Source organism: Rutilus rutilus (genome assembly GCF_951802725.1).
Source record: "Rutilus rutilus genome assembly, chromosome: 13".
NCBI classification, from domain to species: Eukaryota; Metazoa; Chordata; class Actinopteri; order Cypriniformes; family Leuciscidae; genus Rutilus; species Rutilus rutilus.
Genome location: NC_140218.1, coordinates 35542456 through 35564985, shown reverse-complemented (window position 1 = coordinate 35564985; position 22530 = coordinate 35542456). Strand labels below are relative to the sequence as shown.

Genomic DNA, 22530 nt, shown 5'->3' with positions numbered 1-22530 from the left:
CAATAAACAAGCTACAGTTAGTCCAAAATGCCGCCGCTAGAGTTCTTACTAGATCAAGAAAATACGATCATATAACACCAATTCTGTCGTCTCTACATTGGTTACCTATAAAGTTCCGTATTAATTACAAAGTATTGCTACTGACCTATAAAGCCCTAAATGGTTTAGCTCCTGGGTATTTAACGGATCTTCTATCGCCCTACAATCCATCGCGCTCTTTAAGATCACTAAATTCGAGGCTTCTGGTCATTCCTAGGATATCTAAGTCCACTAAAGGAGGGAGAGCTTTTTCACATTTAGCTCCTAAACTGTGGAATAGCCTTCCTGATATTGTTCGAGGCTCAGACTCGCTGTCCCAGTTTAAAACTAGATTAAAGACGCATCTCTTCAGCCAGGCATTCACATAATACTTACATTTTATACTACAGTTGAATCAGATTGAATGCATTAATATTGCGAACAGCAGCTACGCTAATTATTTCCCATATGCTTTTCTGTTGTTATCTCGGGACGCTAGTCCCGAGGTAAATACAGATCGTCAGCTCCAGTTTGTATCCAGCCTCTCATGGAAACTACAGATTCTCCAACACCCGTGCAGAGACGACTCGGCGCCTGTGAAGAGACGACTCGACGCTGGCGATGTTTATGCCCTAAATCAATACATGATTAACTAACTGTATTTCTCTATGTACATTTCTGAAATGCACTTTCTGTAAAGCTGCTTTGAAACAATATGTATTGTGAAAAGCGCTATACAAATAAATTTGAATTGAATTTGAATTGAATATTACTGGCAAGTATATTTTTGTTATATAGTTTGAATATATCTTGATTATTTTAATCAGGGATTTCTATTTATTTTAATGATAAATCACAATTGGAGTTTTTTTTTTTGCGAATTAAATGTAAAAGCGTTATATATGTTAATGTATATTAATTTAAAGAAAACTGCTGTTATTGACCTTTGACTGCTTTGTACTAAACAATTAAATATACTTTTAAACAGACATGGCATCCTGCAGCAGTGGGGATATCACCAAGCCAAAACCAAGAGCAAGAACAAATATCTGGTTGATTGGTCCAGTAAATGAGACTATTGAGCAAAGGACAAAGCTCCCCATACTTCGAGAAACACTTTCAGTCTTCTTTTACTATCATAAAGACCAGAAAGTAAATCTGAAAGACAGTGCACGTCTTTCAGTGACAGAAGTGATTGAATTCTGGCAGAGGGCTGGCATACCAACTAGTCGCAGCTATGACATTGAAAAACGCCTTCTTAAGGTCCATACAGAGGGGCAAACGCTAAAGAAGGCCATTAACCGTCATACTGAAAAGCAAGCTGCTAATGAAGAAGCTTTCAATGAAAAGCTCAATACGATTTTCGATACTGCCCATCAAGATGCTGATAAACTCACTCCCCTGGCCGAGGACAGAGACTTTCTGACTGAGCAAAGAAAAGGACGTAGAAGTTACATGACTTGTGTAGATAAAAGTTGGGCAAAAAAGCAAGAACAAAAGGCCAAAAAAAATGGAATCACATCAAAAATTTCACCAAAAAGCAAAACTCGATATGTAATATGTACAGTAAGATACTGTAAAATATGTATACAGTATGTTACTGTAAACAGCAAAGGATTATGGGAAAATATATGGTCACTACTGTAATTCTTCCCTACTGTAAATCAATTTACAGTAGTGAACTTGCCCGCGAAAAACTGACCAATGGCAAGAGAGATTTCTTTTCAAGTGTTTTTTTTTTTTTTGACTGGTTGAAGTGGCAGTTAATGGACAAAAGATCATGTAACTCACCAAAAAGTTTAGTATATTATTTCTATTTTATGTAAAACAAACATTTTCAAATGTTTTTACTTATGTTAACAGCAAACTAACATGATATATCATTTTGTTTTCGTCTGAATGGTTTTAGTGCCTTTTTTCCCCTGACTGTACGTCAGAATGGTTTTGGTGCCTTACTGCCTTTTTTCCTGACTATCGGCCGGATCGCTGTCATGGTGATAATATTAACTGGTGAGTAAGTTAAGTTCACCTCTATTAGCCAAAATATTCTTTAGTTAAAACGATAAAAAATAATGTTTGTGTGTTCCTCTGCCTCTACGCAAGTTAGCTCATCAGGCGGGCGGAGTCGTCGGTAACTTAACGTTAACCGCAGCGAACTAACGTGAAATACTGAGGTAAAGTGAGATAGACGAAACCCTTGTTTAAGTGCGGGTTTTAAACAATATTTTCACGTATATGCTTCGATTTACTTCAGGTTTGTAATCTGGATAATGTCATCTGCAATCTGCAACGATGGAGGTGTGTGTTGGAGCCTTTTCATTGCCGTCATTATGAATAATAGTGATAACATCAACTGGTAAGTAGCGTTAGATTAACTTCACCTAAATTAGCCGAAGTAAACTTATTAAACAGTGAAGCATAATACCTTTGGGTATGTTCTGTCTCCTCTTTCACAACTTAACTAGTTTGACAGATGTACAACGTAAATACTGAGTAAAACTAAGTTAAAGGGATAGTACACCTTAAACAGAAAATTATTTATGTCATCATTTACTCGCCCACAAGGTGTTCTAAACCTGCATGAAGTTATTTCATCTGAACATCAAATATTTTGAAGAATGTTGGTAATGAAATAGTTGCTGGTCCCCATGGACTTCTATAATAGAAAAAAAGTATATATATATGGATGTCAATGGGGACCAGTAACTGTTTGGTTGCTCATGTTCTTTAAAATATCTTCTTTTGTATACAGCACATTAAATAATTTAATAGAAGTTATGAACAAGTTGAGGGTGAGTAAATGGTGACAGAATTTACAATTTTGAGTAAATTAACCCTTTATCCAACAGCATTGTTAATTTCATCTTTTGTTTCATTTTCAAGTTTGTGGTCTGAATCATGTCGTCTGCAATGTCAGAGGTGTATTTTGGAGTCTTTTTTTGTATTAGCCTTCGTAATGGTGATAACATCTACAGGTGAGTAAGATGACATCACATAAATTAGCTGAAGTATGCGTTAGTTAATCAGGCAAACATAATATAACTGCCGATGAATCCAACGGAAGGGGAGAAAACAGTGGTTTACCAGGCAGTTAAAGTGCTTTTAAACAATCATCCCTCAGTTTCTGTTCTTTATTTTGAATTTGCAGCAGCCATTCCCTCTGGACTGTACATCACTGCTGACACTCTCCACTAATACACAGAACAGGTTGATGGAGGAGGAGGAGGAGGTTAGCAATATACCATTATCAATATAGCAAAGTTTTGCTAACTAATATTTTTAATGTTGTTTAATTGATTAAAAACTATAAACACATGACATCATTTTACCTCATCTTCACCCCACATGTTGTTGTTAGTAATAAGTTCTGTTATTGTATTTTATTTTTTTCTGTAAACTATAACACTAAAAGGCTGCTGTGACTTTGTCTGTTTCAGGAGAGTTTGTTCTCTAAGCAAATAATGGATGCTGACAATGAAGGGCAGAATCATCATCCAGTTACAACAGCTAACAGACGACTCTTCAGCATTAGCTGTCTATTTTGCCGACTGCAGAATTAGGTAAACCAAAATATATATATATTCACATTTACATGCATGCATTTGGAAGACACTTATCCAAAGCAACTTACATTGTATTTAAGTTTAATTTAAGTGATCCATTCCCTGGAAATCTAAGCTACAGGAATGTATTGAAAAAGAATGAAGCTTTAATGATTATAATGTAATGATTATGAGGTAATACCATCCCTGTAGGTGGATTCAGAATCAGATGTAGTGCTTTTATTAATGTCAAAATACATGCAGCATCAAGTTTGAGAGTGTCACGGCAGACTAAGAACAAAAAGGTGTGAGGACTCAAACGCTTGAGAAAATAAGTATTTATTAACAAACACAAAACAAAACCCACGAGGGGGAAAATAGAACTAAGTAAATACAAAAACAATAACATGACGATGACTATGAACACTCTGGAAGATCTCGGGGAACAGGAAACAAGACAACGTACCGACACAGACTGCAAACAAGAGGGAACTAATAAAGGGAAACTAATCAGGAGGGAACAGGTGGATGAACTCAAACAATAATCAGATAACAAGGGGGAGGGATCAGACAACACGAGCACATGGCCCAAAATAACAAAACACCCATGTGCAGCACAAGACAGGACAGGCATGTGACATTACCCCCTCCCTACGGAGCGGCTACCAGACGCTCCATAAGACCCGGACGGGACGGAAGGGACAGACCAGGGCGGGACGGGAGGGACAGACCAGGGCGGGACGGGAGAAACAAAATGTTTGGGACACCAGAGTGGCCCACAGGGTTCAGGAGGCCAGGACGGAGCAGGCTGTGCAGACGGCCAGAGTGGAGACGACAGTTCATCTGGCAGCCAGGGCGGAGACCTTCCCTCAGGCGGCCAGGGCGGAGACGACCCCTCGGGCGGCCAGGGCTCAGGAACAGACACCACCGGCTCAGGAACCACAGGTTCGGCGTCGGTCATCCTCTCCAAAAGCACAGGCTCGGCAGACGTGACGTGAACAGGCTCTGCAGCGGCCATCCTGTCCGAAGACACAAGCTCGGCAGGCGTGACGTGAACAGGCTTGGCGGCGGCCGTCTTGTCCGAAGACCCAGGCTCGGCTGGCGTGACGTGAACAGGCTCGGCGGAGGCCATCCTGTCCGAAGACACAGGCTCTGGATCGGCAGACGTGCCAGGTCGCTGGGGTGGCGCCGGCAGGGCGAGCAGCTTGGGCGGGGCTGGCAGGGCGAGCAGCTTGGGCGGGGCTGGCAGGGCGATCAGCTCGGGCGGGGCCGGCAGGGCGAGCAGCTTGGGCGGGGCCGGCAGGGCAAGGTACCAGGGCGACACGTCAGGGATGGCAGTCACCTCCGGGATGGCCTCCGGGTTAGGAGCCGCCGGACAGGTCATTGAGGAGGCCTTTCTCTTCCTCCTCCATCCCCGGACAACCGGAACTGGGACCACGGGACCACCGGAACTGGATCCACCGGACTCGGGACCACCAGAACTGGAACCACCGGACTCGGGACCACTGGAACTGGAACCACCGGACTTGGGACTACCGGACCTGGGACCACCGGAACTGGGTCCACCGGAATAGCCACGGAGAGGTTCTTCCTTCTCCTCCTCCGTTTCGGAACCACTGGAACTGGGACCACCGGAACTGGGATCACCGGAACAGGAACCACCGGAACAGAGACCACTCCCCTGGCGATCCTCTCCCGATGGCGAATGAAACCCTCCACCATCACCTCAAAACTGACATGATCAAAAGCTCTACAGATCAGCCAGTCCATCGGTTCATCCAGCGCATAATTAAACAGATCCCTGCAAGCCTCCTCGCCCAGGTTCAGCCCTTCAGCAGCGCGACTAAACCTCTGACTGAACTCCCACACCTCCATCCCCTGCTGACGGAGGGAGACCAACTCCTGAAACCGGAGAATCCGCTCCCATTGCGGACAGGAGACTGGTTGCGCCTCTCTTCTCCGCTGAGTCCTCATAATGGTCGAGACGTTCTGTCACGGCAGACTAAGAACAAAAGGTGTGAGGACTCAAACGCTGGAGAAAATAAGTATTTATTAACAAAAACACAAAACAAAACCCACAAGGGGGAAAATAGAACTAAGCAAATACAAAACCAATAACAGACTATGAACACTCTGGAAGATCTCGGGGAACAGGAAACAAATCAGAATCAGAATCAGAATGAGCTTTAATTCGCCAAGTGTGCACAAACACACAAGGAATTTTTTGTGGTTTTTACAGGAGCTCTTGGTACATACATACATATATGACATTAGAACAGGCATTTAAATGAGAACATAAATAAATAGAATAAACAATAATAATAGTTATAGTATACATCTGAAACAGTTATGTACAGATTTGTGCATTGTGTGTACAGCTCTATAAATAAAATTTGTATATGTATTTACACAAAAAAACCTCTTGCTTCTCTCTCAAGTACTGAATGAATTATACAGCAGGTGTTAATTGCTGTTTTAGCTGTTTAAGCTGGAGATAGCATGGGGGAAAAAAATGTTTTTGTGCCTAGATGTTCTAGTGCGCAGAGATCTGTAACGTCTGCCTGACGGCAGAAGTGCAAACAGGTTTTGGCCGGGGTGGGAGGGGTCTGTGATGATGTTCCCTGCCCGTTTCTTCACTCTGGCATTGTACAAGTCCTGAAGGTTGGGGAGGTGTACACCAATGATCCTTTCAGCTGTCCTAACAGTCCGTTGTAGTCTTCTTATATCTGATTTGCTGGCTGACCCAAACCAGACAGTTATAGAAGTGCACAGAACCGACTCAATAACAGCTGAGTAAAACTGAGTCATCTGCGCTTGTGGTAGGTTGAACTTTTTCAGTTGACGAAGGAAGTACAACCTCTGTTGGGCCTTTTTGACAATGGAGTCAATGTGATTGTCCCACTTCAGGTCCTGAGAGATGGTAGTGCCCAGGAACCTGAATGACTCCACTGCTGTCACAGTGCTGTCCATGATGGTGAGAGGGGGGAGTGCAGGGGGGTTTCTCCTAAAGTCCACTATCATCTCCACAGTTTTGAGCGTGTTCAGCTCCAGGTTGCTATGACTGCACCAGACAGCCAGCTGTTCAACCTTTTGTCTGTAAGCAGACTCGTCACCGTCCTGGATGAGGCCAATGACTGTGGTGTCGTCTGCAAACTTCAGGAGCTTGACGGAGGAGTCTTTGGAGGTACAGTCATTTGTGTAGAGGGAGAAAAGCAGTGGGGAGAGAACGCACCCTTGGGGGGCACCAGTGCTGATGGTAAGGGTCCGAGATGTGACTTTTCCCAGCCTCACTAGCTGCTGCCGGCCTGTCAGGAAGCTGATGATCCACTGACAGATGGAGGAGGGCACAGAGAGCTGGGTTAGTTTATTCAGGAGGGTATCCGGGACGATGGTGTTGAAAGCGGAGCTGAAGTCCACAAACAGGATCCTTGCATAAGTCCCTGGTTTGTCCAGATGTTGGAGGATGTAGTGCAGTCCCATGTTGACTGCATCATCCACAGACCTGTTTGCTCGATAAGCAAACTGCAGGGGGTCCAGCAAGGGTCCAGTGAGGTCCTTCAGGTAGGCCAGCACCAGTCTCTCAAATGACTTCATGACCACAGATGTCAAAGCAACAGGTCTGTAATCGTTAAGTCCAGAGATTTTAGGTTTCTTGGGTACCGGGATGATGGTGGAGTGTTTGAAGCAGGAGGGGACTTCACACAGCTCCAGTGATCTGTTGAAAATCAGTGTGAAGATGGATGACAGCTGGACAGCGCAGGCTTTGAGACAGGCTGGTGAGACACCGTCTGGGCCTTTGGCTTTCCTTATCTTCTGTTTCCTGAAGACTCTGCATACATCCTCCTCACTGATCTGAGGTGCAGGCTGAGAAGCAGTATGGGGGAGGGAGGGGGGTGTTGATGGTTGTGTGTAGAGACGGTCAGAGCGGGTGTGGGGTGTGAGAGCAGGCTTTTCAAATCTACTGTAAAATACATTGAGATCGTCGGCCAGTCGTTGATTCTCAACAGTGTTGGGGGATGGTGTTTTGTAGCTGGTGATGGCTTTCAGGCCTTTCCACACTGATGCAGGGTCGTTAGCTGAAAACTGGCTTTTCAGCTTTTCAGAGAAGCTCCTCTTAGCTTCTCTGATCTCCTTTGTCAGTGTGTATTTGGCCTGTTTGTACAAGGCTCTGTCCCCACTCCTGTAGGCATCCTCTTTGGCCTGACGAAGATGTTTTAGTTTTGCAGTGAACCCTGGCTTATCGTTGTTATATGTTAAAAAAGTCCTAGTGGGGACACACATGTCCTCACAGAAGCTGATGTAAGATGTCACAGTGTCAGTGAGCTCATCCAGATCAGTGGCTGCAGCCTCAAAAACACTCCAATCAGTGCAGTCAAAACAACCTTGTAAGACCTGCTCTGTTTCGCTGGTCCATCTCTTTACAGTTCTTACAACTGCCTTAGCAGATTTAAGTTTCTGCTTGTAGGCTGGGAGAAGATGAACCAAACAATGATCAGAGAGTCCCAAAGCTGCTCTGGGGACAGAGTGGTATGCGTCCTTTAAAGCAGTGTAGCAATGGTCCAGTATGTTAGTGTCCCTGGTGGGGCAGGTGATGTGCTGTCTGAATTTAGGCAGTTCACGGGTGAGATTAGCTTTATTAAAATCGCCGAGAATGATAGTGAAAGAGTCCGGGTAACTTTGCTCTGTTTGTGTGATCTGATCAGCCAGCTGTTGCAATGCCGCGCTCACACACGCGTCAGGGGGATGTACACACTCGCCAGAATAAATGAGGAAAACTCCCGCGGCGAATAAAAAGGCTTACAGTTAATGAAGAGAGCTTCCAAATTAGGGCAGCACATCTTCGTCAACACTGTCACATCTGAACACCAGCCTTCGTTGATATAAAAACATAATCCACCGCCTCTCGTTTTCCCAGTTAACTCGGCGACGCGATCCGCTCTGAACAGCTGGAAGCCCGTTAGATTTAGCGCACTGTCCGGTATGGAACCGTTCAGCCATGTTTCTGTGAAGCAAAGAGCAGCCGAGTTTGAAAAGTCCTTGTTTGTGCGGGTGAGAAGTAGTAGTTCGTCTGTTTTATTTGCTAGAGAACGGAGATTTGCCAAGTGAATGCCCGGCAGCGGAGTCCTGAATCCGTGCTGTCGAAACTTCACGAGCGCGCCCGCGCGTTTCCCTCGTTTGCGTCTTTTGAAGCGCTTGTACAGGATCGCAGCTCCGCCAACTAGGATGTCTAATAAAATGTCGGAATGCTCAAAAGTCGGCAAAATGTCGTTTGGTGTGTTGTTCCTGATGTCTAGGAGTTCGTTCCTAGTTAAACTGATGGGGAAAAGGTTACATAAAACAGGACAAACAAAAACAGTAAAAGTACTGAGGAGCTCAAAACCGAAGCAGCCATCCGCGGCGCCATTTTGACAACATACCAACATACCAACACAGACTGCAAACAAGAGGGAACTAATAAAGGGAAACTAATCAGGAGGGAACAGGTGGATGACCTCAAACAATAATCAGATAACAAGGGGGAGGGATCAGACAATAACACAAGAACATGGCCCAAAATAACAAAACACCCATGTGCAGCACAAGACAGGACAGGCATGTGACAGAGAGTTAGGGAAAATTCTGCCAACACCTGAACACAAATTCTGCCTGAAAGAATAATATATTTTCCCTGCTTGTGCTTGCAGGTTCCCATTCTGAGAATCAACCCTGATGGCACCAAACACCAAAGGCACAGATCAGATGGAAATCTGGAAAGGTCCAAAGAAAAGCCTCAGCCTGAAACCCTCAGTGTTTATCATCAGAGAGCTTGTCAACTTTGACTGGCAAAATTACTGAAATGTAACAACACAACACTGACTTTGACTGTATTTTATTATTTTAAGGCCTGTTTTGCTTTTCAGTGTGTGTACGTTTTTGCCATGCTACAGATACAAATGGTCACCAGGAGATTCATTCTATGGACTTTGGAGATGTTGCCTTTTTTTTCTTCAGCTAGTGGCTCCTAAAGGTCAAGATTTGTAATTTGTACTTCTAAAACAAAATGTTCAACGATTAAAAAGAATATTATAAGGACAAATGTTCATGAGTTATTATGATTTTTTGGGGGGTGGGGTAAACATACATTAATTTTTTTTTTTTTATTATTATGAAAAAAAAACCCTCAATACTAATACTGTAAATGAAAATATGGTAATAATACTGTAAATGCAAGTACAGTAAATGGTACAGTATACTGTAAGTGAAAATACAGTAATAATACTGTAAATGCAAGTACAGTAAATGGTACCGTATACTTACCGTAAAATTTACAGCAACCTCTTTACAGTGCAGGTACCACTGACAGTCCATTGGGATGGCAAGCTGCTTCCTGATCTAACTGGACAAGAGAAAGTTGACAGACTACCTGTTATTGTTAAAGGATATGATGTTGATCAGCTGTTGGGTGTACCAAAACTTGAGTCTGGAACAGGTCAAGCACAAGCTGATGCTGTCATAGCTTGCCTAGATGAATGGAATATATCCAGAAATGTCAAAGGTCTCTGCTTTGACACAACCGCCAGTAACACAGGGCGCCTCAGTGTACTAATAGAACGGGCCCTAGGACAAAGTCTTCTTCACTTTGCATGTCGTCACCATGTTTTAGAAATCATCCTAGAGAAAGTTTTCACTGCACTGCACATATCAACCTCTTCTGGACCAGATATTGCCATCTTTAAGCGCTTTAAGGAGAAATGGTCTTCAATTGATGCTGCATCTTTCTCCACAGCTCCCTTTCAAAGATGAAATATTACAGTTTGTAAAGAAACACCTTAAGCAAAAGCAGCAAAGAGATGACTACAAAGAATTTCTAGAGCTTGCTGTTATCTTTCTTGGTGGATCTCCAGCACGAGGGGTGCATATTCAGGCTCCAGGTGCACTACACAGAGCACGCTGGATGGCACGAGTTCTCTACTGTTTCAAAATGTGGCTGTTCAGGAAACAGTTTAAACTGAGAGCATCTGAAGAACGTGGCATCCTACAATTCCTATTGTTTGTGACAAAAGTCTATATCCGGGCTTGGTTTACAGCACCCTCAGCAGCTGGAGCACCTTCAAATGACCTACAGTTCATGCAAGCTTTGTATGCTTACAGTAATCCAACTGTCAAGGAAGCAGCACTGACTGCATTCAAGCGACACCTCTGGTACTTGAGTGAAGTGATGATGGGGCTCGCATTCTTTGACGACAATGTTGATGCACATAAGAAATATGCAGATGGTGAGGAACATGCGAGAGAAAGAAGGATCAGATGATCCACCTCACCGACTTGATGCTAATGGGAACTATGAACAGAAGACCCTCAGCAATTTTGTGACAATGAATACAAATTCATTCTTCACAATTCTTGGCCTACCAGAGTCGTTCTTACAAACACAGCCTGAGACATGGAAGGAAAATGAGGAATTCACATGTGCAGAGAAGATAGTTCAATTCCTAAAAGTTGTGAATGACACTGCAGAAAGGGACATCAAGTTGATACAGGACTTTAATGCTATATTAACCAGATCAGAAGAACAGAAACAATTCTTACTACAGGTGGTTAAACGCCACAGAGAAAGCTATCCTGACTCAAACAAAAGCACAATTGTCAAAGGTCTTGCCAATTCTCCATCTGAATTAGCAAATTGAACAGACTTGTAGAAATACATTAGTATAAGATTGTTGTGTAATAATATTCACTATTAAAATGGTAAGTTCTCTATAATATGTACCAAATAAGTTGCAGTTTATGCTTATATGTCCTTTATGTAGCTCCATGTTAAGTTTAAGGAATAAACAACATAAAGATTGACATTTCAGCAAATATATTTATATACCGCTAATCAAGTGATATAGGTGATTTTTCTTTTGTCTTGTGCAACCCCTAAATATCATTTAATTTAGCCAATTTTTTTATGTGATAACTTAAACTGGTGGTAGACCAAAATGCAGGGTTCAAATTGGGAGAAAAGAGAAAAAAGTTTTTTTGGGCCACCCTAATATATATATATATATATATATATATATAGTATATAGTTGTGCCTTGAAATGCAGTCAATAGGGTGATTAAGGAGGTCTTGCACATGCCCCTAGTAAAATAAAAGATCTCATCAATCTCACGAATACCTGGTAGCCCTTAAATTCACTGATCTAAGAAAATGTTTCATAAAACATAAATATCAGTTTACCCTATATGTTTACTTTCTTCACTGGCACAGATGAAAATGAAAAGACTGTTAGTCAAAGCTCAGCTTCAGTAGGGGAAGAGAAAGGGCAAGATAAGGAGACTGGGATAAAAAGAAAGAGTGATGGAGAGAGGAGAGAGTAGGTATTGACAAATAATCTACTGACCACTGACATAGTTTTTTTGGCTTTCAAATGTCTTAAAGGGGACATATCATGCTAAATCCACTTTTTTAGCCCTTCAATGCATTTTGTTGTATATTTTGAGTGTTTAGAAGTACAGAAAAGTTGAAATTAGTCTCTTCAGGTGCTTCGTTGATATCTTTATATTCTGTTTTGGTCATATTTTGCAACCTGTTCCGATTTTTCTATTCTCTATTACGTTTTTTTTTACGTTGTGTCCACATATGTAGATCAGAGAAATCAAAATTTTATCGGGGGAGGGTGTCCCCGAACCACCCTAACTCACTCAAATTTGAGACCTCTGTGATTATAAAACCCTGCCTATATGGCCCTGTGGATACTCACCCAATATACTAGGGTGATATTCAATGACTTAACCCGTGATAGAAGATTTTGACCATATTGCCCATCTCTCAGTCATCCATTCCCTGTGTGACTTGCAAAGGCACGTCCACAAATCTCTTGCGTTTGGTTTGGTCACACCATAAGGTGACTTCTAAGCTTCAGCACTGCCACTCAGAGATCGATAGAGAGCCTAAGTCCCGCCATGGTCCACCATGGGACCATGGCGAGAGACAACAAATATTTTGATCTCGTTTGAATTGTGCCCTAAATTACACATATGATGTTTGTCAATTTAAAAGATACATTTTAAAGTCAAGAAAGTCGCAGTTTGATGTAAAATTGTTGAGGTATAAGGCTGTGAAAATACGTAATTACAAAGACTATACAAACCCAAAAGGCGCACATGTGACGTCATACACTGCATGAAAAGAGGTGTATCCGGACCAGTATACTCCTGTATACACTGCTGGAATTCGGAAGAATCCGGGAGTATACTGGCCGGATAGCTCAAATTCCATGGGTCTGTATATATCCGTATACATCCGAAATGATACCAAATCGGATGTATGTTGTGGACGTATACTCCCGTGCTACAGCCATTTGTTGCCATGGCAAGTAATCCCTCAAAGGTTTTTTCAAGAGAACATTTTCACACCTTTGTGCACCTTTTGGCCTTCCCCCCTATTGGTCCTTTTCTTTTAAAACCACTCCCATTACCCAGACCACTATTGGAGGACAGGATACATTGAAAACCCAGGAAAGTGATTTGATTGGTTACTTTTAGAACATAACCCACCCTAGGCCTTTTCGCACAGTGATTTGATTGGTTATAGGCCAGCTATGCAGATATTGCTCAGTATACACTAAACCCCCCTTACCCCAATTTTAATACATTCAAATATAATTTTAAAAACACACACAAAGAACAATGAGAAAGTCTGACATTTTTATTAAGGTAAATAAAACATTACAAAGAGCATTATAAACAAGCATTAAAAAGGAATGGGGGAACAAAAATATTTGAGGGGATGAAAATTTAAAGGAACAAAAACAAATATAACATGAACATTATAAACATACATTAAAATGAATGGGGAAAAAGAAATGTTAACAAAGGTGTAAAGGAATAAAATACAAAACGTGGAGATCAGCAACATGCACATCAAAAAGGAACAAATATACAAAGTATACAATATAAAACAATTTAAAATCAATAAATAAATATAGAAATTAAAGTGTATATATGTAAATATTAATTTTTTCAAACTGCCATGATGCACTGGTGGTGTGACGTAGCGTGGGTCAGCCTCTAGTCTGGTTTGTAGTACCTGGCAGAGAGCAGATAACTCTGTGGTTCTGTTTGGTGGAGACCTCAGCATCCACACTGGCCTTCCATCAACAATAGCATCTTCATCAGACATCAGTTCTATTGTTGCAGTCTTCCACAGTTCCCTTTATGTGTTGGGTTTGTACAACACTGGACATGGTCTCCAGCAACTGCAAAACATGACAGTAATTTAACCACTAAAACACAGAGAGGAGGACAGTTACATTCTGAAGAAGAAAAAAACAACAACTGCTTAACCAGTTTCTTAACTTACCCGTCTCTTTCTTTGACGGTTCTTTGCAGTGTTCTTCATAGTGTTTCTTTTCTTGGCCTTTTCAGGCTGAGCCAAAGAATACTTCCTCCGCAAAGTCTCAAAATACGTCTTGCAACCTGTTAAATAAATCATAAATAAATGTAATGCCAATAAAACTAAGTAAAACAGAGGACATTAAAATGATTACAACATCTTTAAGATTACCTTTTGCACATTCAGGGTCAACGTCTGTAAAAGTTGTCCTTAATTCTTCGAAGAGGTAAGTGGTCACAGCCAGGTTATGTGATGAATTTATTCTGGGGGAAAAAGTTGCAGGCATCATTAATGAAATTCAGTTTTAGTATTTCAAATCCATATAGTGGTAGATTAAACTAACATTTACAGTATACAATACGCAGTCTTACCCGGTTTGTGGATCGTATTTGTGTGGGTTGTTCTCTGAATTATGGAGGCGCTTTACGGGTTCCTGTAAAGTTTGAAATTAAAAAGCGTTTAAGTGGATTCACAATCTGCAAGAACCTCAAAAGTGAATTTTCAGTTTGAATAAGTTGGCCATCACAGTAAACATAAGAGACAAAACATATCAGTTCATAAGTCTTTAAGATGTCACTCAGCGCCTCTGATATCTTACCGGTTCGTGCCGCCTTCTGCCTATACAAGGCCACCAGTGCAGGTGTGTGCTGGTCAAGCACAGCATAGAACTGGTTCCGTATGTTGACGTTTGTGATGCGTTGGAACTCAGCACAAAGCTACAAAAACAAACAAAAATAATTATATAAAAAGACTAATACTCGATTTGCAACAGAAAACACATTTGTGATGCAACATGTTCCGTTAAAATACATTGTTGAGCAACATGGTCACATGCAAAGTGATAGTTCTTACACACAGTGAATAGTGGCATTTGCTGTTCCATTTGAATGTGATACATATTAAAAATTTGGCAGTGAAATATGTGTGAAGAGTGGCAGAAAAGAGAAGTGAGTCTGTTTTACCTGTGATTCAATTCGAAGAGCCGGCCATTTCCCCAAGAAGTCCTTCACCTGCACAGATAAAACAATCAATATGAAACCAGTCAAATTATGCAATCAACCTCTTTAATGACAAATTAATGATACAGAATTTCAAGTGAATGTAACTTACCGATAAAGTTGCTCTCTGGTGACAATGTAGGTCTGCACATGCACACAAAAACAGACAGCAAGAGATTTAATTTTTAAGAGACGTTTGATTGATGCTAATGAATTAGGCTCCAAATAAAAGAAATGGTGAAAAATAGTTACAGACTAAATTAACATTTGAGTCACCTTGATTTTGGGGATGCTCACTGCACTCCTTCCACTTAAACCTATAATGAAAAGACGTTTGTAAAGGGTTTAATAAAAACTTGCATAGTTCATTCGGTAACTATTATGTCCATAACCTTAACTTTGTTTGAGTAAAAGTTAACGTAACTGCTAACGTTAGCCACTAGCTCATTTGGGTGCATCAGCATGTAGATAACATCACATTGAACTTGCCAGAGCAGGGCGCTTAACACAAACAGCAGCAACACACTCAAAAACAGAAGGACTATCGCTTGCTGAAAAGAGTTATTGACTAACGTGAACATTATTGCCCTGCCACGACATTAACAGTACACAGGATATTATCTGTAACTAGCAGGCGGACTGACGGCAATCGCGCCCGCGGCACCGCGCTTGCAACTTAAAAATAGCATCGTCTAAGTCAAATATCACGTGTAATATGATATTCTTACAATATTACAACAAGCAAAGTAGTTTTGAAGTGTTTTGGTTTACTTACAAGTTGTTTCATTCTTGATACACGTCGCTCAAGAGGGTAGCCATCTTGGACAGATTTTTCAGGTAACGTCAGCTGCACGTCATGACGTCATATCACGTGATCGACAGTACACTTTAAAATAGTGAGTAAACCAGCGGTGTTCACTCAGAAACGCTGAGGCACACAAACATAAAAATTCATAGGCTATTTGTTCATAGACATTAATAGTTTAAAGGTGGATTAAATCAGCAAGAGATTTTAACTGTAGTGACCTCGGTCTTCAATTCAGTGGAGTAGAAAAGCTCAGGTTCCTTCTACCTTTTTAATAAATATCAAGTCACCTTTATTTATACAGTGCTTTTTACAATACAGATTGTTTCAAAGTAGCTTTACAGAGATAACAGGAAAGTAATGCAAGACAGTTTGTTTCCAGAAGAAAATAGCTTCACAGTCCAGCTTAAGTCAGTTCAGTGGTGATTCATTTTGTTGTATAAATAAATAAATAAATTTAAATGTGTATATATATAGCCACTTTGGAGAAAACCGTGATGTCATCGTCCAGCTCAGCTCAGATCTCATATAATAGTGTCAACGCAGGCAGATCAATAATATTGTTGAATATTAAATTAAATTTCCCCAACTAAGCAAGCTAAAAGCCAATTGTAAAAAAGGTGACAATTGTTGTTGTCTGCAATTTGTAAAACTTCACAATAAAATTTGAGATATTCTGAAATGTTTGGTTCATTTTTCTTTATTTGTTCCATTAAATTTATTGCTGGGAAAAAAATTAATCGCGATTAATCGCATCCAAAATAAAAGTTTGTGTTTGCATAATATATGTGCGTGTACTGTATATAATTATTTTGTATATATAAATACACACATATGCATGTATATATTTAAGATTTTTTATTTTTTATTTTATTAAATTATTTATATTTATATATAATATAAATTGTGTATAAATGTATATACAGTATATACATGCAGATATTTCTTAAATAAATACATGCATATGTGTGTATTTACAGAATAATTATACACAGTACACACACATATATTATGCAAACACAAACTTTTATTTTGGATGCGATTAATTTTTTCCCAGCACTAATTAAATTCCTTTGTTTATTTCATTAAATATTCAGATGTTTTTGTGAACGTATATGTTCAGACTGGGTGTTTATTTTGTCCTGTTTTTATAAAAAATATTTGATTAAGAGACTTTTTTTCATGCAGTGGTTTTAAGGCCCTGACACAGGTGACGTGAGCCAACCCTAGAGTCGGCTTTAGTCATTGCTAGTTCTTTGACGTCGGTTTTGTGTTTCAGGTCCTTAAGAATTTATTTATTTTTCTGTACAAAAAGCTTGTTTGCTTTAGCCTATAGTAATCCAGAGATAATTCTCAACCCTGAAGTCCTCCCTGGCCACCCCTCCCTCTGAGAACAGCCAGCACCTTTAGTGTCAGTCATTAACATATGAAAGGTCTTCACACCTAACAGTTGTCAGTCCTCTCACACCCAGCAGTGTTTCAGCTGTATATGTCCGTGAAATTTCACGGATTCCTGTATATGTCCGCATATGTGAGGTTTCCGGGTTTATCTGGAAATATACTGTTCCATGTTACTCTGATCCGCTTTTTCCCGCATACATCCGGCAAACATCAAATTACACAGGAGTTTACCATGCCCGTATTTTGCCGGATTTGAGTCTTTTCATGCAGTGATACCTATTATCTCAATGAATGAAGCTAACTTTACTGAAGCTAACATCTGTCATTTTTTCTATAGTCTTACGTTATAATCGTAACGTTACGCCGTCATGCCTGAGTGTTTTGTACCAGACTGCACACATACGAGCAACGGATCTTGTGACGTACATAGTGCGAGACGAGAGATGTAGTTCATTGAGCGATTTTCACATAAAACTAAATGTTACTCTTCTGTTTTATGACAAACTGCGCCTTTCTTGACTTTCATAATTATCTTTTAAATTGACAAACATCATATGTGTAATTCAGGGCACAGTTCAGACGGAATAAAAAGATAAGTTGTCTCTCGCCATTGACTACCATACACATTTTTTCCGAAATAAGGTCCCATGAGCCGGAAGCGGAGGGGAGGGACTTAGGCTCTCTATTGCAATGTCTGAGGTAAAACACGCCCCCCTCATTACCATACGGACAAAGAAATTTATAAATAAATAAATGTGGAAATAAATAAATGTAGACATAAATACAAATATACATAAATAAATGTGGAAATATATAAAAGTGGAAATAAATGTATAAATAAATGAAAACATAAATAAATGTGGAAGAAATACAATTATACATAAATAATGAAATAAACGTATAAAATGTCATCATTATGTTTTGTTAGGTTTAGTTTTCATGGACCTTCTGTTTGGTTATGGACTCTGGCGTTAGGCAGCTGATTGAGACGCCCCCTGTGGATTTGGTTCCTTTGCCATGTCTTGTTCTCATTGGTTTATGGTCTTGTCATGTGGTATTCAGTTGTGTCTTCACATTGGTTAATGGTGTTGCTTACTTTCAGGTGTGTCTTGTTATGTGATTAGTCCTTGTGTATATATAGGCATCATGTTCCCATAGATTCTTGTCAAGCTTTGTTTTCTGTAACTGCTGTTTGGTGAGTCTCATGTTTATGCTTCTCTAGTTGTAGTCATGTATTGGTTATTTTGTATTAGTTTATTTTCAATAAATTGCACTTGGATAAACCCAGTGGTTCTCAGTTCCAGTCCTCGGGACCATTTTGTATGTCTCTCTTATCTGATACACACCGTTCAGTTCATGGAGTCTCTCCTAATGAGCTGATGATCTGGTTCAGGTGTGTTAAATGGGGAGACATACAAAATGTGCAGAGCAGTGGGTCCTGAGGACTGGAATTGAGAACCACTGGATTAACCTGTGCTAAATATAACAATATAATGGGATTTAGTCCTTTACTGCAATAATTTGAGTGAAAATTTAGTTTTTTGGAATCTTGTTTTTGTTATAAATACTGTGTGCTTGCGTGTCCCTTTAAAATAATTCCAGGGCTTTATTCTGTTCACACATTCATCATGCTGGTGCAAAAGCTAAGCTGGATCACTTGTGAGTACTTATTTAGAACCAATTCAATGCATGATTTCAAATGTTTCAACTTGTTTTTATTGGATTTTCAGTGCTGCTGTTTCTGTATCAACATGGTAAGGCAATACTGACTAATACATCTTCAGTCTGATTAAATAAAGACTTTCAAGTGCAGAACGTTTAAGTAATCTTACTTCCGATTCCTCTCTGCAGGTGCAGAAGCAAAAAAAATGGTGGTATGTGAAGGAGAATCTGCGCATCTCACCTGTGGTGAGTAATTGTTCCTAAATACAACAGTATGAGTGCAGGGAACAGGGTCATAAGGGGATCTTGAGCCTCTGTGTCTCCAACCACATGGAATGTCCTTAAACTACTGTACCACAATTCTTTTCTTTAAACAATAGATTCAGGTTTCATAAAGGTCAATCAAGCCAACTATGGGCGGACTTGTTCCAAAACGTGCATTAGTGAGAAACCAGCTAATCAGATCTCAAATACACACTGCAACACCGCAGAGGCCCTCTCTATAATGTCTGATCGGTAGGTTTAACTGATAGCATAGGAAAAATGTACAACTTCACTTTATACATCAAGCACTAGATTCATATTGTCTGTATATTAAAGCTATTAAGTACTTGTCATTCTGTCCATAAATCAGGTGTGATGGAAGTAAGTGCTGTACTGTTCCTGCAGTGAACTCTGTTTTCTCTGATCCTTGTGTTGGAACTTATAAATACCTGGCTCTGTCTTATGACTGTCTCCCAGCAGGTAAGTAACTTCCATTGTAAATTAAGCTGAATATTTTATAAATTGAGTTGTAGCAAATGAGTAAAAATATTTGAATATCTTGTACTGGTAGTTACTGTATATTTCTGACCTCTGCTCCCTTTCCACCCAAATAAAAAAATGTAGAAAGAAGTGTAACCTGTGAAAATAGTCAAAGCATCATTAAGTGTGGTAAGTTATTTTCTGTATGTTCTCTTACTATGCTGAGGTTCGTGTATAGCCTCCAGTCCATAATACAAACAGTCATTCAGGAAATTCTCATCAAGTGTCTTGTGTATCAAAAGGTAAAGGTGTTATTCATGTTCATCATGCCAATTATGGAAGACGAGATCTCGTAACCTGCCCTCATGAATTCGCAACCAGACCAGACTGTTACTCTCCTCAGACCAGCTGCCTGCAATCCAGGTACTTCATCTACAGTCACTTTAGGTGTCTCTATCTTCTATACAAGACATCAAAGGGTCAATGCACATTTGAGACTATTAAATGACTACTTAATATGTGGACGAAGAAACATTAAGTTGACATTTTTGAGAGGATGTTGAATGATACGAGCTAATAGACAATATCTCTCTTCTAATTTTTCCAATTTTGTTTTCTTAAGGTGTGATGGGAAGAAGTCTTGTGAACTAAATGCTTCAAATTCTGTCTTCTCTGATCCATGTGTGGGTGTTTATAAGTATCTGGAAGTGACATACTGCTGTAAATGAAATTGACCATCCTGCCACAACTGTACCTTGTGTCCTGATCATGTAAACAAATGACAATGAAAGCAAAATAAAGTAAATATTAAAAATAAAAGTGGAATCCAGATGCTTTAAAAATGCAAACTTTCAGTGCAAAAACAACCTGTTTCTAAATGCTTATCAATGCCAAAATGTTTTCTGAAAACCTCTACAATGGCTGAACTTAACAAGGGTCGAGCCCAACTAAAGTAAACACTGATCACCATGATGGCAATGTCAACTTAAATTTAACCAGGTAGGCACATAGAGGACTTTCTCATTTAAAAACGGCAACCTGGAAATGATTCATCAACATATAAACCTGTTTTCCATAAGACTTGTTATAATCTGTCAGAAATAAAGTCTGTCTGGTTAGTCATAAGTGAAGCTGCTCCTCTAACATCAAGAGAACTTTTTTTTTTTTTTTTTTTTTTTTTTTTTTTTTTTTGCACAATATTTGGAGAACATTATTGTAACAACTCTGTTAGCTGGTTTGAAGTAAGGTGTATTCATCTGAAGTTGCTGATCTCTCTCTCGTGTCAGGAAGGGATGAAGTTAACTGGGATTTCTGAATGTCTCTCATTCCTGTGTTCTAACTTGAGCACAGGCTTGTAAGTTTGAAGAGCTGATCTCTCCAACTCATTCATGTGTTCAGACTCTCCAGATGTTGAGAGATTTAGATCTTTAGCCACAGAATTGAGTATTTGTTACTTCACCTTATGTTGGCCCTTCTCTGGTTGATCTACCAAGTTCTGACCTCAACTACGCTTACCATTACCTGATTCAGATGCTGGTCAGGGAGAGGAATTAGGCCTTGTTGCAGAGATTTCAAAGGACCTTTCAAGAGCCATTCTGATGAAGGAACTACATGCGAATCTTGTCCAGAGTTGTCCAAGCTGCATGCCCAAATCACACAAGGTTGGCCTAAAACACAGAAACAAATGGATTCAACGATCAGGGCGTACTTTCAGATCCAGCATGAACTAGCTGTGCATAAGTATATCTTGAGAGGGCAGAGACTAGTTGTGCTAGTTGCTTTGCTAAATTCATTCACTTAAGTCAAGTCATTTGTATAGCGGTTTTAACAATGTAGATTGTTTCAAAGCAGCTTTACAGTAACAAACGGATAATTTAAGGTAACAGAGATTTTGGCTTTATAGTGGTTCTTGAATAAAGATATTTTCCAGCTAAAGTTAGTTTTGATTGATTTACTTCCGTCGCAACGATCATTTGTTATTAAATTAGAGGCCGCTAAGACGACATTGTTCTCTCTACTTAGCACACGAGGGGCACCAGGGAGTGGTACGAACTAAGCAACGGCTAAGAGACTTGTACTGGTGGCCTCGTATGGACTATGATGTGCATTCAACCATTGCTTCTTGTTCCGCCTGTCAAAACCGCCCGGACGTGTCCAGCCCCATTGCAGCCAGTGGACCTGCCAGACGGTCCATTTCAGAAAGTTGCAATAGATACAGTGAGGAAAATAAGTATTTGAACACCCTGCTATTTTGCAAGTTCTCCCACTTAGAAATCATGGAGGGGTCTGAAATTGTCATCGTAGGTGCATGTCCACTGTGAGAGACATAATCTGAAAAAAAAATCCAGAAATCACAATGTATGATTTTTTAACTATTTATTTGTATAATACAGCTGCAAATAAGTATTTGAACACCTGAGAAAATCAATGTTAATATTTGGTACAGTAGCCTTTGTTTGCAATTACAGAGGTCAAACGTTTCCTGTAGTTTTTCACCAGGTTTGCACACACTGCAGGAGGGATTTTGGCCCACTCCTCCACACAGATCTTCTCTAGATCAGTCAGGTTTCTGGGCTGTCACTGAGAAACACGGAGTTTGAGCTCCCTCCAAAGATTCTCTATTGGGTTTAGGTCTGGAGACTGGCTAGGCCACGCCAGAACCTTGATATGCTTCTTACAGAGCCACTCCTTGGTTATCCTGGCTGTGTGCTTCGGGTCATTGTCATGTTGGAAGACCCAGCCTCGACCCATCTTCAATGCTCTAACTGGTTGTTCCCCAAAATCTCACAATACATGGCCCCGGTCATTCTCTCCTTAATACAGTGCAGTCGCCCTGTCCCATGTGCAGAAAAACACCCCCAAAGCATGATGCTACCACCCCCATGCTTCACAGTAGGGATGGTGTTCTTGGGATGGTACTCATCATTCTTCTTCCTCCAAACATGTTTAGTGGAATTATGACCAAAAAGTTCTATTTTGGTCTCATCTGACCACATG

The 22530-nt window shown here is 40.3% G+C and overlaps 2 protein-coding genes across 3 annotated transcripts; one reads left to right on the top strand and one right to left on the bottom strand.

The window, feature by feature from the left end:
• Positions 1–13222: 13222 nt before the first annotated feature.
• On the bottom strand, positions 13223–15840 carry LOC311303081 (uncharacterized protein). Of its 2 annotated transcripts, XM_084429354.1 has the most exons (9): positions 15697–15840; positions 15198–15238; positions 15034–15065; positions 14886–14933; positions 14522–14639; positions 14295–14356; positions 14095–14186; positions 13891–14006; positions 13223–13786 (listed from the first exon to the last, which is right to left on the bottom strand). In XM_084429354.1, the coding sequence occupies exons 5-9, from the start codon at positions 14585–14587 to the stop codon at positions 13703–13705; spliced, it is 420 nt and encodes a 139-aa protein (XP_084285480.1). In that variant the 5' UTR covers positions 14588–14639; positions 14886–14933; positions 15034–15065; positions 15198–15238; positions 15697–15840; the 3' UTR covers positions 13223–13702. The 2 variants fall into 2 exon arrangements, with proteins under 2 accessions (XP_084285480.1, XP_084285481.1); XM_084429355.1 differs by lacking the exons at positions 14886–14933; positions 15034–15065; positions 15198–15238; positions 15697–15840 and having other exon boundaries at positions 14522–14854.
• A 2449-nt stretch (positions 15841–18289) lies between these two features.
• LOC311302887 (L-rhamnose-binding lectin CSL2-like) lies at positions 18290–20391 on the top strand. The gene is made up of 9 exons (XM_084429010.1): positions 18290–18322; positions 18730–18786; positions 18858–18881; positions 18979–19035; positions 19170–19305; positions 19424–19533; positions 19678–19722; positions 19836–19956; positions 20156–20391. The coding sequence occupies exons 2-9, from the start codon at positions 18756–18758 to the stop codon at positions 20259–20261; spliced, it is 630 nt and encodes a 209-aa protein (XP_084285136.1). The 5' UTR covers positions 18290–18322; positions 18730–18755; the 3' UTR covers positions 20262–20391.
• The last annotated feature ends 2139 nt before the right edge of the window (positions 20392–22530 follow it).